We start from the raw sequence: 17628 nt of genomic DNA, 5'->3' as shown, positions 1-17628 counted from the left end.
AAAAAATAAATATTGTCCACAACTAGAAACTTTCTTTTTTTTTTTGGTCTTTTCAGGGTTACATCCAAGGCACATGGAGGTTTCCAGACTAGGGGTCAAATCAGAGCTGCAGCCACTGGCCTATCCCTCAGCCACAGCAAAGCGGAATCCAAGCCGTGTCTGAAACCTACACCACAGCTCAGGGCAATGCCAGATCCTTAACTCACTAAGCGAGGCCACGGATCAAACCTGCAATCTCATGGATACTAGTCAGATTCATTTCCACTGAGCCACGACAGGAACTCCTAGAAACTTAATCTGAAGCCAAGTGCTGGTTTGCTCTGTAAAGATTATGAGAATTTATTTAAATCTTCTTTCTCTAATTAAAAACTATCCTTTTTCAGAGTTCCCAGGTGGCCTAGTGGTTAAGGATTCCAGCACTGTCACTGCTGTAGTTTGGGTTCGATCCCTGGCCCAGGAACTTCTATATGCTGCAGGTGTATCTAAAAAAACAAAAATAAAAACTGTCCTTTTTTCATTGTCTTCTCACTTACCTTTACTTTTCTTCTTTTTTATCCTCCTCAAATTTGTCTTAGTTTATCAAAAAACGTTAAACTGAAACTATATCTTTTATTCTAACATGAGTTTAGTTATTTACTAACCTAACAAGAGTGATTATACTTTAAACATCAATGATTCTCAAAATAAAAAATCATAAAACATTAAAAAATCTTTTACTTTAACATTGGAAGCTACTTACATTTACATGCATTATTGGTATAAAATTTATCTTACCTGAAATATTTTCTGGTTGTCTCTGAGGTTTCACAACAAGTTTCACGCCTCCTCCAAAAACTGCAGCCCACATTCGATTATTTAATGGATGGGCTGCAAGTCGAAACAGTTCATTGGAGGAATTTGTGGCAAGAGCATGTATCAATAAACTTAAGTACACAGCAACAACAGCTTCACACAACAAAACATTCAGTTTTGGCTGGTCTTCATCTTGGGCTGAACTCAAGAGGTTAATAAGTGAACTCACACCTGTATGGGTATATAATATTATAAGAAGTATATCAGCATAAAACTCCAGAAAGAAAAAAAGTCAAATCAGCTTTTATTGCAGCAAATTAGAGGAATGATTTATAACCTATAGAATAAAATAAGAATTCATTCATCAATACTAATAAAAAAGGAATAAATGAAAAGAGAAGAAGAAACTTTTCCTTACAGTACAATTTCAACCAGTAAGTAGAAGGAACGATATAGAATTAGAAAATCACCATTTAGTACTCCCCACAGTAATATGTGATTCAGGCAGGAGTCATCACTGGATGCTATAATTAGTGGGTTAAAGTAGGATATTTTATACAATCTCAAACATTCTCTGCAAGATACTTATTATTTGCAAAGGGAAAGAAAGGAACTTCACGAAGGAGAAATGTGATAGAAACCACTGTACAAAGTGATCAGAGTTAATACCACCAATAAGGGGACCAAGTGGCATCATGTGCCTCTTTATATTCTGCACTGGAAAGGGTACAGTGTCTCTTTTGTGGCATCCTTGCCAAAATCACATAACCTGAGCTTGATATTAAGAAGACATCAGAAGGAATTCCTGCTGTGGTGCAGTGGGTTAAGGATCTGGTGTTCTCTCTTCAGCAGCTCTGGTTGCTGCTGAGGCACAGGTTTGGGCCCTGGCCCAGCAAAGTGGGTCAAGGATCCAGAGCAGCAGCAACACAACTGGATCCCTAACCCTCCAAGACATATGGGAAATCCTCTTTTTACCATTTGTGAAACTTCTTCAAGTCTGAAATTATTTCAATAAAAAGTCAAAATGAAAACATGTTTTGAGAAGCTTATGCATAAATGAATTTTAAGTAGACGCTTTGAGTATGTCACTTCCTTCCACTGCTACTCTTCACCATGATCACTGAGAGTCACAAAGTAAAAATTAAACGACATGGCAGACCAGGAAAGGGTATTAAGAGAGTGGAGAAGGTTTGAAATAACTGATGTGGAGGATGAGAAAGAGCTAACTGCAGGAAGGGGAGGACTGGAAGACTATGACGTCTGTGCCAGAGGATGGTCACTCCTTCCTAACACATGCACCTACACTCTTGAGAAGAACTACATTCTGATATAACTGTGAACTTCAAATGCGATAAATTCATTTGAGTAATTAAAAAAAAAAAAATCTCTGTGACCCTGCCTCTCCAAGACTCTAGTTCAGGATGTCTAAGGATAAGAAACACCATGTGCTCATCCCTGTGAAGGATGTTAAACCTTGCCTTTTCATACTGGTCAGCATGGCTGGGTTTTGAAGCCTTAACTTTCCAAGTCTTCAGACAACATTACAGTACTTAAGAGTTCCTAATTCATGGCAGAAAACATCATCAAAAACAAACAAATAAAAAACTATTCATCAAGTCCACAAACGACAACAATCGGGAATCCAGTTAACAGCTTTGTAAAAAGGAAGTGCCAAAAAGAAGATTTAAAAAGACAAAAAAAAGAAAACACTTAAATTCTCACCAGGCCATTGAGCAGGAGAAGAATTTGGTGTTGCATGTTCTTCAATGCTTTCTGTCCTTAGTCTCCGACGATCACTTAAAAGAAGCCCTTGATAAGCCATTCCTGTAAACTGATTTCCTTCTGTCTGACTGCTAAAACAAATACAGTTCAGTTACTTAGCTTCCTAACTGAAGCTACTGGTGTACTTAATATGTATTTATTTTAGATGAGTGTAGTAAAGACAAAAATCCTTAAAACTGAAATCACCATTCTAATAAAAATTAGTTCAGTAAGTTCTTTCAATTAGTTACAAATATTTATAGTTTTTTTAAAACAAAATATCAAATTTTCTTTTTTTTTCTTTTTTTTGTGGGGGGGCTTTGTAGGGCCACACTCACGCATATGAAAGTTCCCAGGCCAGGGACTGAACTGAAGCTACAGCTGCCAGCCTATGCCATAGCCACAGCAACACAGGTCCCGAGCCACATCTGTGAGCTACACCACAGCCCATGGCAACGTCAGATCCTCAACCCACTGAGCGAGGCCAGAGATCAAACCTGCAACCCCCTGGTCACTAGTTGGATTTGTTTCCACTGAGCCACTATGGGAACTCCAATACCAAGTTTTCTATTTGGGCAGATGTCATTTAGTCTCTAAAATCTTTTCCAGATGCCATTTAATACTTTGAAATCTTTTATATATTCACTTTTTTAAAAAAAGGCCACTGTAAGGAGACTACTGTTTGTACTAGCATATAACAGAAAGTTTCAGGGTGCTATTTTGTTGCATTTCTTAGTTCTGTAAAGTTGTGCAAGCTTAACCCTGAACTAAAATATGAACTCAAATCCAGAGAATCCTATTTTAGAAATACCCAATCCTAAAGCCAAACATGCTTACATAGTTCCCTCATCTTTACAGAGTGGGGCAAAGACAAAAACCAAAGTAAAGCTGACTCCCTGAAGAGTTAATCACAGCCTAAAAACTAGAAAACGTACATTTAAACAAAATTTATTTGGATTCTTGTTTGGTGCCATTTTAACCAGTGACTGATATCAAACAAGTTGTCTTGGATCACTAAGAAGATCACAGTTAGCTAAATAAATCTTTTTTCCTTATTTACATTTCCAAGTTTATGGAGTTACTTGGACATGGCCTTATTAGGCTAACATGCGAGTACAGGCCATTTTGAGAGAGTAATAATTCCTTACGCAATAACAAATCTTCCCACAAGAGGCTGCTGAATTTACAGAAAAAAATCTAAACATCTGTTTAATATAAATTCATTATGATTCTATTTATATTATAAACTCTTCATTTATTAATATAATCCATTTCAGTCTAGGTCATCTTTCCTAGTGATTTCTTACTATCCACAATGTCACAGGCATTAAAATGCAAAGTATATGCTGATGAAAACAATTAGATGTTTACAAAAATTCAAACTATTACTTCTAATTGATAGCACTTTCTATTATATAGAAATGTGTAAGTAAAACTGACTTTAATAATTCAATGTGAGGAATGTATCTTTGCATTTTTCACATGTTTCCCCAATTTGAACTGAAAATCAAACAAGCCAATACTAATCTGATGCTAAAACAGGGAAAAATTAGAAAATCTCATACTATAAATAACTTTTGATAGTGACCACTTCTTGAAAACAAAAAAAAATGGTGATGATGATTTTCCTTTACCATTTGTCATTTTTCTATATGTCTGTTGTTACTAGGTAATAGAAAGCTGAACCAAACAATTATTTTATTTCTCATTCTTTCTCATCATATTAAAGTATACATGGCAGTTATATTTGAGAATATTTTGGTTCCTAGGAAACAGAACCTTAATATAACTCTGGAACAGTTTAATGTTTCTGCTGTATTAACACTATTTTGCTTTTTTGTTTTTTGTTTGGTTGTTGTTGTTTTTTACCTGTAGCTATGACTGTCACATAATGCTTGGTAAATTGATGCAGAAAGTGATGCTGCTAGTGAATGAAGTGTGTGCACCTAAAACCAAAACAGTCACAATTACATACTGTACTAACATTCCTATACAACAGTAACATGTTAAAATTACAAAATACCCAGGAAACTAGCAAAACTATACATAAGACTAGATCCTACCTGAGACTACTAACTCTATGTAAAGTTCTAAAATAACCCTCACCCCATTACATATGCATTGCACAACAAAGCTAACTGATCCATATGCATCTTGAACAAATATTTATTACTGTGAGCCTGACATTTAACAAGCTCTGAGCAAAGTGTCAAGGCTCACATTGCTGGGACTGTCTTAGCTTGCTAATGATAAGCCTAAATAGTAATACTCAAAAAAAGTTGAACCCAAATAAGTATAGACTTTTAAGAACCTTTATTTAAACTTGCCTTATGAAATTCCCCTTGATGAAAATAAAGGCTTGACCTTATCAATAAGAATGAATTAAATGTTTAGAAAATATATCAATTACTGTGTGAAATGGTTAATTTTCTAGAAAGCAAGTAATCTATTTGGTACTTAGAAGTAGTACAGTCTTAGAGTTTTAAATTCAGAAAGTTTAAAAATTATCAATATAAAAACCACAGCCTAAAATGCCATACTGAATCAACATTTTGAGACTCACAAAATCTTAAAGTTTGAAGGGATCTTAGAAACAGTTTCCTACTTTTTGAAAGCTTATCCAAATTTTTAGGAACTAAAAAAGTTTACTTAGAGCTTCTATGCATTTAATGCACTTTTTACATTCCTACATTCACCTATCAAATAATTTAAGTAATCTCTGCTAAAATACTGATACAGACTAATTCACGCTAAGGATCTAATAGGTTGATATGACCAGGAAATCTTGGGTCCTTCAGAAGAATGTACTATCAGAGACAGAACTTATCTGTCAAACAAAAATTAAAATACTGGGGACCTGAAAAGACCTCAGCCACGGGATTGGGAAAAGCAGAGCACAGTGGAGGTCTAATCAACTCTCCACATCCTGCCACATGCCCTAGTGTTTCTTAGAATCTATCCGTTCTTAAGTTTTCAGCGTGGGATACAGTTTTAATTTGGGGTAGTAACTCTGCCAACATTCTAACTGCCCTGAGTGTTATCTTAACAATCCTGGTCTTCTCACAGATACTCTTGGAACTTATATTTTCATAACATGTTGGCACATAAGCAAACAGTTATAAATATCCCTACTTCGTGATTCATTTAAGAGGAATGGAGAATCCAGTGAAATATCTGCTAAGAATACTGTCTAGAAAATTAATATTTTACCAAAAAAGTATTTGCCGGTCTTAAAGGAAGACAATAACTTTTCTAGAAATAAGAATTCTTACTTTTCTTTTTTAAAAAGTATTATTGATTTACATTATAGTAGCTTCAGGTGTCCAACACAGCAATTCAATGTTTTTAAAGATTATAGTCCCTTTAAAGTTACTGTTAAATAATGGCTATATTTCCCTGTGCTGTATAATACATCTTTGTTGCTAATCTATTTTATACTTAGGAGTTAATACTCCTTAATCCCTACCCCTTACTTACCCTCCACCCTGGTAACCACCAGTTTGTTTTCCACAATGAGTCTGTTTGTTTTCTTATATACATTTATCTGTTTTATTTGTTACATTCCACATATAAGTGATAACATATAGTCTTTGTCTTTCTGTCATACTTAGCATAATACTGTTTAGGTCCATTTGTGTTGTTGCAAATGGCATAATTTCAAGAATGCTTACTTTCAAATTACATTCATTGAACAAATAATCTTGAACTGGTCAGACTGAGAAGGTAGCAAATAAGAATACTTTAAAATTTTTTCTAAGATCAATACGGAAGATAAGCATAACATATTTACCTTCTCAGTATGTACAATAGCAAATGATCATAAACTTTACATTACCTTCACATCTTCAACAGTGGGATGAGGTGGTGTTTTCATCTGAACAATAGTATAAAGTATATCATGGATGTGATTATTTAAGTACAACACAGGATTAGCTATGACTGTTTTGGTAGAAGCAATACTTGCTGAAAGCAGAGGCAGGGTGGTAGGCAGTGGCAGTGGAGACTGAAGCTGTTTCACTGTAGTTTCCTGTGAGCGACAGTAGATTACTTTTTTCAAAGTAGTTAAAATGAAGGACAAACAAAAATCAATTAACAGTTATATGATATCACTGGTAGTAAACATTTGAATAAAAGCAAAAGGTTAATGAACTTGTTCACTCATTCTACAAAAACTGATTACATACCAGGTACTATGCTAGATGAAGAAAATGTAAAGATGAGTTTGACACATCTGTGCGCTCAAGCTTTTAGCCTCCTCTTAATTACAAAAACTTTAGTCTAAAAAGACCCACGGAAAGTATAAATACCTGCTTCCTATGAATAGAGGAGCTGAGCATTTTAAGATTAACTACAAATCAAAGAGTCACTGAAATTAAAATAACCAAGAATGAAAACAAAAGTGAAGTTCATACCTGCTGTGATTCTTGTAGCAAAAATTTGAGTTCCATCCTTACTGAGGCCAGACCACCACCTTGAGCCCCATGAAGGCTACAGTAACTAAGAAAAACTCTGAGGAGATCTTGGTTGTTCTGCAACCACAACTTCCGTCTTTCTGCATGCTCTCGTTTAGCCTGCAATCTTCGTCTTTCTATTTGGTGCCGCTCATAGGAACCAATATCTGGTTTGTCCCCCATTTCTTCCTGATCCAGAAGATCACTCTCTACTTTGGAATATGTTTTACTGGCATAATCTTTAATAACTGATTCATGGTTACACACCTCATGCAAGGCAGCAATTTCCTTTTCAAGCCAGTTATAGAGTTGAAACCTGAGTTTTCCTCCATCTACTTCATAACCTGTAGCCAATGTTCTTAGTTCAGTCATAAGGATTTTTAAACAAGCTCTGAATTTTAGTTGTTCAGCAATCACATCAACTTCAGTATCAACTTCAAGACAATTCTCTTCCTGAGGTGTCAATAACACATTAGGATCTGAGGCTTTCTGATCTTCTTCTCTATCTTTTTCCCCAACATCTGTACTTTTCATTACTAAACCAATCACATCTTCTTCGTCTTCTAAGGCACTATCATGCTCTTCACCCCAATCAAGAGTAAGAGGTTCCTCTTCAACTTTTACTATTGGCTGACTCCAGTCAAACTCTGATGAAGTTACGTTTGACCAATCAACGCCAGCACTTCTATCACCTTCACTCAGAGTTTTTGATTCTGAAGGTACATCATCCATCTTTTTAGAAACAAAGTCAGGCTGATCTTTTTTTGATGGTAAGGCAGACATTTTGGTAACTTTTGGAATTTTGGAGAGTACCTCCAAGGCTAAAACAGGGCATCCAACTTTAAAATGAGCATTTGCTGTGGTAAAGAATAATTTTCTTTCTATGAGGTTAATTTTATCAACGAAGTTCTTCTCAGTTTTGAGACCTAAGGTTGCCAAAGTTCCTTCAGGGGAGGCAAGGTTTCTCCGAATAAGCAAAGGATGAGTTCGAAGGTAGTTGTAGAAACTAAACACCACTGGGTTACATGATTTGATGGTAACTACAGAAACCAAACAGAGACAATCACTAGGTATTACATTAATTTATGATTACAAAAGAAGAAAATGTCAGCATTTCCTCAAAGTAAAAGATACTTATATATTAACCTATGATTAAACATTATGTATACATCCACATAATACAGCTGAAATAAAAATAATTTTCCTATGTTTTGCTATGGAGTGGTATCCAGACTACAATAGGCAAAAGAAGATGCAAGAAAGTATACAGCATATAAAGTAAGCTACCTTTCATCTAAAAAAGCAAAGAGGTGATATATGCACATACATAACATACACACATGCATACTTTTATTTTATTTTATTTTTTTTAATTTTCCCACTGTACAGCAAGGGGGTCAGGTTATCCTTACATGTATACATTACAATTACATTTTTCCTCCAGTTTTTTTTTTCATACTTTTATTTTTTAAATGGAAGAACATACAAATTTTTTTTAAAATTAGTTCTCTAAAAAGGGAGAGAAGAACAGGGTAGAGAGATCAGGAAGGAAGCTAGATTTCTCCTAAAAATACCCTGGTTTTGTGTATTTATTTCAAAAAACCACATCAACATTTTATTTAATTCTAAAAGAAAAAATTAACTTTTAAAAATTCACAAAAATAGCAAAAGCAAAATTAAACAAATGATTCTTTGTATCAAGTTGGTAGCATAACTATAGATAGGAATTATAAAGTGACTTATTAAAATAAGAAACATGACTGCACATCCTTAGTGGGATATACCATGAACATAAAAAGGACTGCCCCAAAAAAAGAGAAAAGCTTAAACTCTTCTTAGTAACTATGTTGTTATAAAAAATACCTGCATAATTATTCTGAAACTATTATATGTATATAACACAAACAGCAAAAAACTATGTTAATGTCATAGGAATCTAAGCTTTTCATTATGACACAAATTTGAAATCTCAGCAGAAAGAACCCTATAATCTATGTTTTAATTAGAAATTTCAGTGTGAACACATGTATCTCATGGGAGAAAAAATTTCCTAGTTTCATTCATTGAAATAGCCTAAAAATGATGATCAAACCTGAAGCAATGGAGATCTCTGTTTCCAGGCTGTGGTCTCTAAATATTATTTACAACTAATAGGAAGTAGGACTCTCTAAAGGAATGGCCATTTCAGGTCTGGGGTTGCAGATGTACAACATGAGCCTGAAACATCTTGCCAAACCAGAAAGCAAAGAAACTATCACAGAATAATTCAAAAGCATTCAAGATCTTAAAGAGGCTGCCATTGGTTAAAGAGGAGAAAATGCGAACATCTGAAATAATAAACTGGAATGGATTAAACATATCTCTAGTTAAAAAAGTGAATTCAAAATAATCTTTAAAAAAATAAAAGATAATTGGTCACCTTTGTGGGATGCTAGGAAACAAAGCTACTACTTTGAAAACTGGTAAATAAAGAAAACAACTGAGTTCCTGCTGTGGCATAGTGGGTTAATAATCTAACTGCAGTAGCTCAGATCGCTGCAGAGGTGCAAGTTCAAGCCCTAGCCCAGCACAGTGGGTTAAGGATCCCACATTGCCGCAGATGTGATATAGGTTACCAGAGCAGCTCAGATTTGATCCCTGGCCCAGGGACTTCCACATGTCATAGACATGGGGGAAAAAAAATCTGACAAAAGCCTTTATAATCCTAACTTGCCAGTTTATACAAAATACAGATAAAACAAGGGGGGGGGGGTAACGCACATTAAATGAAACAACAGGGATACAACCAGCATTGAAAATTCAAGAAACCACAAGACAATTCAATTTCTTTAACAAATAAATTATCGGGGAGGGGTAACTAACTATGGATCAAAATACACGAAAGAGTCACCTGGACCAATCACAATACATAGGCCTCATTTGGATCTTGATTCAAACAAATCAACTGCGTATGATTTTATGAAACAACCAAGGAAATTTGAACACTGTTTGATTACTAATAATATTTTGTTACATGTCATAACAGTGGTATGTGTCACGCTTTTAAAAGAGTCATTTTTTAGAGGAGCATGTTACAATATTTACAGATGAAAGGAGTTTGCTTCAAAATAAATCTATACAGTATTGAGAATGGGAGGGCTGGAAAGGATGGAAATGTATATTGACACAAGGCTGGTTATGAGTTGATAACTACTAAAATTGGATGACAGATTCAGACTTTCATTATACTATTTGCTTGTATATACATATGTGAAATTTCTCCTAACAACAAGCTGGAAAACATTAAGAAACAAATAGAATCTTCCTTTTACAAAAATATGCACATTTTATTAAAATTACCTGGGTAGCTCAGACACTTATTTTTCTTCTAAAGGTTTTATTTCCCTTCCTTTAAACAATTTGAAAATATTTATGGTGGTTCCCCCACCCCCTTACCTACAGTTTGGCTTTCCATGGTTTCAGTTACCTAAGGTCAACTGAGGTTGAAAAATATTAAATGGAAAATTTCAGAACTAAACAATTCCTAAGTTTTAAATTATGAATGGTTCTTAGTAGGGTGATGAAATGTCTCACTGTCCTGCTCCATCCTGTCTTGGACTGGAATCATCCCTTTGTCCAAAGGATGCTGCCCTTTAGTTGCTTAGTAGCTAGCTGCATTTATCAGATCCACTGTTCTGGTTATTGGAGCATCTGTGTTCAGTCACTTAATAATGGCTGCCAAGCACAAGAGTGGTGATGCTGGCAATTCATCTATGCCAAAGAGAGGCTGTAAAGTGCTTCCTTTAAGTGAAAATGTGAAAGTTCCAACTAAGGAAGGAAAAAAAAAAGTATGCCAAAGTTGCTAAGATCTACAGTAAGTAAACAAATCTTCCATCTGTAAAATTGTGAAGAAGGAAAAAGAAACTCATGCTAGTTTTGCTGTCACACCTCAAACTGCATAGTTATGGGCACAGCGCATGTTTAAGTGCTTAGTTCCACTTAATGGAAAGGGCATTAAGTTTGGGCAATAAAATTCCAAGTGAGAGATCACATTCATATAGCTTTTATCACAGTATATTGTTATAATTGGTCTATTTTATTTTTAGTCATTGTTGTTAATCCCTTATCAAGCCTAATTTGTAAATCAATCTTTATCATAGGTACATACATACATAGGAAACAACTATTGTACATAGGGTTCAGTATACTATCCACAGTTTCAGTCATCCACTGGAGTCCTGGAATGTAATCCCTACAGATAAGGGGGAACTACTTTATTAAAATGTTGTATTCCTTTTTTTGTAAAGAAAAAAGTAAAAACTGAGCTTGAATCTTTATTCATGTCAGCTCTTTTAGCATTTAAAAGTATGTAATAAAAACATCAGGCTAGAAAATTATAACTATGGAAAGTACAAAATGAAAAGTAAGTTTCTACTCCTCACTCCTATTCCCAAAAGGCAACCAGTGCCAGTATTTAGTTTTCTGTGATTTGTTCCAGAAAACAACAAAAATAGAGGGAATGGGAGACCAGACACAAGTTATGTGTGCACACACATGTATATATGTGATATGTGTATATAAAAATGCAACAAAAATCATATTGTTCTGTATTTTACCTTTTTCACTTAATAACACTGCACATATTATTAGCACAGCAATCTATCTCATTTTTAATAGCAAACTGTTTCTATAGTATGGATATATTAACCTGGTAATGGTAGTTTGTGTGTGTGTGTTTTACCTAAGTGAACATTAGCTCAGAATCTGTCGTGTGTGCGTGTGTGTGTGTGTGCGAGCGCACGCATGCATGTGTGCGCAAGCAAGCAAAGTCTTTATTACAGGAAAACAAATAGCTCCCAGGACAGCTGGGACAGGGGAGAAGAAGACCCCTTCTGTCTTCTTTTAAAAAAGAAAAAGAGAAATCCGTAAAGTGCCTACCTTGCTGTTCATCATCTTCCTTTGGTGTTTGTTCCAGTAACGTGTCCAGGGCTCGCGTATAATCTTTCATTACCCAATAGGCAAGACTACGCAGGAAAGGATCAGGATGTAACCTTCTGCAATCAAATCCTGAGCCATCCTTTTGGCAACCCAAAATTTTCTGATTTAGGATGGATATATAAGTGGATGAAGTCTCAAAATCAGATTCATATAAACGGGCAATAACCATGGCTAACTGGATATCTTCCATTTTTTCAAGACATACCTATAAATTTAAATATTAAGACATATTTATTTAATGATAATTATTCAGAGATAAGAAGCCCCACTGATAATCCTGAAATTATCTACCACTTATATTCTCATAGTGGAGAAAAGAGGTCCAGAGGTTGAGACAGTGACGTCTAGTTAAATGACTGATTGGCAGGAGATTAAGGAATAGCAAGAAGATTAAGAAACTGGAACTTCACAGCTTCCAGCCAAGAATATCATTTATAAAATAAGCATAAAACAAAGTATATTGATACCACCTCAGACTTAGAACAATTTAAATTCGTTTTTAAATTAAATACCACACACGACATTTGAATTTATATATATCAGTTCATCTTAATTTCCAAATATATTTCCATATCATAAACATAATTATTAGTATTTTATTTTTTTTCTTTTTAGGGCTGCACCTGCTAGGTTCTCCGGCTAGGGGTTGTATCAGAGCCACAGCTGCTGACCTACACCACAGCCACAGCCACAGCAATGCTGGATTTGAGTGGCATCTGCAACTTATACACAGCTCACAGCAACACTGGATCCTTAACCCACTGAGTGAGGCTAGGGATGAAACCAACATCCTTATGGGTACTAGCCGTGTTCACTACCGCTGAGCCATGATGGTAACTCCCTAATTATTACTATTTTAAAAGAATCTTCTATTTATACAGCAAATAGATTAAGAAATAAAGCCACATATTCTATTTTTACTCTCTGTGAGTTTATATTCTAATGTAACTACTCATCTTGAGAATCTGAGGTCATTCAGGTAATATGAGCATCTCAGTTAATCAACCTTTCTCTTTTTTGCACGAGTGTCTTCTATGGTAAATGTCTCATTTCAAAATTACAAATATCTGTTACTTTTCAAAAATCATACACCTGAGATAATTTTGAAAATATGAGTAGTTCTAAACATAAAGTACTTTCACTTTGTTGGATATTTCCCATTTTTCCTATCATGTATTATTTCCAACTGTATTTTTCCTTCACTTATTTGGATAGTTCATTGTAAGTATCCTAATAAGATCTCATAAATAAACAAAAATATTTATAATTACTCTCTTAATTAGCTACTAGGATTATATATAAAAAATGCAAAGGTTTACCTCTTCACATTCATTTTCTAATATCTGAGAATATTACAACTGTACCAACTGCAGTGTCAGTTCCTTGTCTATGAATTTCATTTAGAAGAAATTAAAGTATCTGCCTATCTATACTAGATAAGGAGGCTGTGACCTATACATACTTTAGTTCAGAATCACAAGATGGACAGGAAGACATATTAATAAACCATTTTTCATCATTTTTTCAAACATTTATATTTGAAATGAAAATAATTATCTTGAAATGCGATATTCTCTATACAATTTTTTTTTTGTCTTTTTGCCATTTCTTGGGCTGCTCCCGCGGCATATGGAGGTTCCCAGGCAAGGGGTCGAACTGGAGCTGCAGCCACCAGCCTACGCCACAGCCACAGCAACGCCAGATTTGAGCCACGTCTGCAACCTACACCACAGCTTACGGCAACGCCGGATCCTGAACCCACTGAGCGAGGCCAGGGATCAAACCTGCAACCTCACGGTTCCTAGTCGGGTTCGTTAACCACTAAGCCACGACGGGAACTCCTATACAAATGTTTTAATTTTTAAATTATAGTTGATTTACAATGTTCTGTCAATTTCTGCTATACATTAAAGTGACCCAGTTATACATATATATTTATACATACACATTCTTTTTCTCACATTATCCTCCATCATGTTCCATCACAGGTGACTGATGGAACAAAGGAGCAGGACCTCATTGCTTATCTATTCCAAATGCAATAGTTTGCATCTACTAACCCCAAACTCCCAGTCCCTCCCACTCCCTTCCCCTTCAAGTTAGGTTTCTCACTTAAATTTATTTATAATTTCATTTATCATGTACTACTATTTAAGTTAGTAACCTCTGGAGTTATTCTCTACTCTCTACCCTTATAAACATATGACCAAACATTACAATCTCCTCCACCACCTTCCCAGGTTTTCAAGTCCTTACAGGTATTTCGTAGTATGTTTCCTTAGCCATACCTCAATGGCATCTTTCAATGAACCAGCTAACAAGAAAAAAGCAGCAGATTGTTCAAATCGTTGTTTTCCAAGTAAGGAAAAAGCATTTTTCAAAGCAGCTTTACGCCATCTATCTTCATTAAAGTTGTGGCTGAAAAATGCTGTCATTTTTTCATCATGCTGTGACCTGGGAACCAAAGCACAAACATCAGTGGTCAAACCAAATTCAAGATATTTTGAATCCTTTACAGAATATATGAAAATAGAAAATAAAAAGCTCAAACATCCATCTAAAAGAACAAAAATAACTTTAGTGATTAGTATTTGTTATCCAGCTTCTCCCTTTTTCTAATAAGGATAAAGCTGAAAATACTATATGTATACATAAATAGGAAGTCTAAACATTTTCTATTTTTCAAAGTAATTTAATCAACTTATTTTCTAACAATAGCCCACTCTTTAGGTTAAGAAAAAAAACAATACTGAGCCAATTTTCTTGCAGACAAAGGAATCAAGGCCCAAAAACAGAAACTGGTTTGATCAAGCTCATCTAAACACTTTCAAAAGCATTATGTTTCTGACTCAGGACAATCTTCATTCCATTAAACCATATTAAGTATTAAGGCAATTTACCTAAACAGACCCCACACCACTGCTTTCTTCTTCATTGAAAGGTAGAATAGTGCAGCATCCAAGGCATCATTGTTCCTTTGAAAAGAAGCTTTGGCAACCTAAATGGTGAGGAAAAAATTATATTCAATTAACTACCTGATAAAAGAATTACAATAATTAATGCTTCCCTACTACTTCCATGGCTGATAGAATCTCTGACGACGAGAAGAGTTGGCTCTACTCCACAATCTCCAGTAGCTTATAATACATGCTCCTAGAGATAATCCCTCATATATCAGTAAGTATAATGAAAATAACAGCAACTAGAATTTACTGATAGTTACCATGTACCAGCACTTATTAGCTAAGCACCTTTCACTTATCTTACTGAATCACCACAATCCATGAGGTATTATTCCCATTTTATGTAAGATGTGACTGAGATACAGAGAGGTTAACTAAATTGCCTAAGGTCACACAGTAAGTACAAAAGGGAACCTCACTACTAATAAAACTGTCTAACACAGGAAATAACACAGAAGTGGAATATTGACACATGAGAACATTTCTTAAAAATTAAACATATTTTTAAATGTTTTGTAAAAATAAAATGCTGATTTCTGTGGTATATATATGTGATTTCACAACTTAAAGCTCTCTCAATATTGATAAAATATCTGTGAATAAAGATCAATTATACACAAAAACATGCATACACACATTTTAAAAACTATAGGCAAAAATAAATATTCTAAGGTTTTTTGGTGGGTTTTTTTTTTTTTGTCTTTTGTCTTTTTAGGGCTGCACCCATGGCACATGTAGGTTCCTAGGCTAGAGGCCGAATTGGAGCTGTAGCTGCCAGCCTGCATCACAGCCACAGCAACTTGGGATCCAAGCCGCATCTGAGACCTACGCCACAGCTCAGGGCAACGCTAGATCCTTAACCCACTGAGAGATGCCAGGGATTGAACCTACATCCTCATGGATGCAAGTCACATTTGTTTCCACTAAGCCATAACGGGAACTCCAATGTTCTAAGTTTTTTAAACATAATTTTTTTAAAACATACTTTTCTGGTATTTTTCAATCAAATTTTGACAATACTGAAGGATTAACACATTCTTTCTGGCATGTAACTAAAATACAAATAAAATACAAAAGGCTTTATTCTGAACAGCTTTCAAATTTTAGTTCTTAAAAATTCCATGATAAAAAGCCTTAATGAGTACATAATTCTCTTCATACCATAATTGATAACCTCCTTTGAACCCTATGACCAAAGTTGATGAATTTATACAGATCCAATCAACTCATGTAAGCTTAAAAATTGTTATGTAACATTATTGTACATAATCATATTGTTTTGAATACAGTACCATAAAGACCATATAGATTTCTCAAAGATAGTGAGATAACCTCTGCAAATCACTACATTGAGAGGAATAATGATAGGAATAACAAAGGATGTTTTGGGAATTCCCATTGTGGCTCAACAGTAATGAACTCGACTAGCATCCATGAGGATGCGGGTTTGACCCCTGGCCTCACTCGGTGGGTTAAGGATCTGTTTGCTGTGGTGAAGGTCGCAGATGTGGCTTGGATATGGCATTGCTGTGGCTGTGATGTAGGTCAGCAGCTACAGCTCCAATTTGACCCCAAGCGTGGGAACTTCCACATGCTGCAGGTGCAGCCCTAAAGAAAAAAAAAAAAAGTGGATGTTAATTATTAGCTCACACTGACTGATGGTGATCAGTAAGCTACCAAGATGTGGGAAAGATACCTAAAACTACATCACAAATGCTTTACTTTCAATGCTCTTTTAGTCCTCTTCTCCCTTCTTAGCATTGGCTCTGCCTCTGACCATTTAACTTAGTACTTCTTCTTTTTTTTTTTTTTTTCCCTTTTTAGGGTCACGCTTGTCACATAAGGAAGTTCCCAGGATAGGGGTCAAATTGGAGCCGCTAACCTATACCACAACCACAGCACCACAGTATCCAAGCTACATCTGGATCCTTAACCCACTGAGCAAGGCCAGGGATCGAACCCGCATCCTCATGAATACTAGTCGGGTTCTTAACCCACTGAACCACATCGGGAACTCCAGTACTTCAATATTTTATAATTTTAACAGAAATTTTTATTCACCTTCAACTAATGATTTATAATATATACATATGAATGGGAAAATGTTACATATCCTTTTGATTTAATTTTAAGAGATAAATTACTTGCAGAAATAAATCAGACGTATATATCAGAAATACTCAATTACAATGACACAGCACATTACTGACAAGAAGCAGAGACTTTGTAGACTCATCTGAACATTTCAGATAAAATATGTCCTCTTTTTCCACTGCTTTGAGATATATAAAAAAAGTAATGTAGATACTGTGTTATTTATATGCTATACCAATTAACTTTCCCCACATACCAGAAGCTACATTTTTTGGTTGGCATGAGAACAAATTCCTTCTTATATCTGTGCCTCTTCTGAAAAGAGAAATGCTGACATCTTATTGGCAGCCTTACATGTAACAGGAAAATGACACTTTTACATTCACATTTCAAACTGTGTTCTGAGGACCATAAACACCAGAATCAGAGGACACTAACTAAAGATGAAGAGGCCATAGCCCTACCACCCCCTCCACCTACTAAATGAAAACCTCTGAGAGTGGGACTGTAGGATGTGTGTTTGCCATATGATTCATTTTCCTGACACTAAAACTTGAGAACTACTACTGTAAAGGAAAAAATTCCTCTTG

The 17628-nt window shown here is 35.2% G+C and overlaps 1 protein-coding gene across 2 annotated transcripts in view; it reads right to left on the bottom strand.

The window, feature by feature from the left end:
• The window catches only part of DMXL2 (Dmx like 2), a 161625-nt gene that overhangs the window by 32231 nt on the left and 111766 nt on the right, over positions 1-17628 (bottom strand). The window contains exons 21-28 of one of the 2 annotated variants that reach the window (XM_047766346.1): positions 14882-14979; positions 14270-14435; positions 11922-12186; positions 6966-8044; positions 6389-6580; positions 4423-4499; positions 2515-2645; positions 775-1023 (exon numbers count right to left, since the gene is read on the bottom strand). In XM_047766346.1, coding sequence (XP_047622302.1) covers positions 775-1023; positions 2515-2645; positions 4423-4499; positions 6389-6580; positions 6966-8044; positions 11922-12186; positions 14270-14435; positions 14882-14979 — 2257 coding nt within the window. The remainder of the gene's footprint in view (positions 1-774; positions 1024-2514; positions 2646-4422; positions 4500-6388; positions 6581-6965; positions 8045-11921; positions 12187-14269; positions 14436-14881; positions 14980-17628) is intronic. The other variant, XM_047766347.1, reaches the window with a different exon arrangement.

The sequence above is a fragment of the Phacochoerus africanus genome, chromosome 2 (assembly GCF_016906955.1).
Source record: "Phacochoerus africanus isolate WHEZ1 chromosome 2, ROS_Pafr_v1, whole genome shotgun sequence".
Taxonomy (NCBI): domain Eukaryota; kingdom Metazoa; phylum Chordata; class Mammalia; order Artiodactyla; family Suidae; genus Phacochoerus; species Phacochoerus africanus.
The sequence above is the reverse complement of the archived record's forward strand: the minus strand, read 5'-3'. Positions and strand labels throughout refer to the sequence as shown.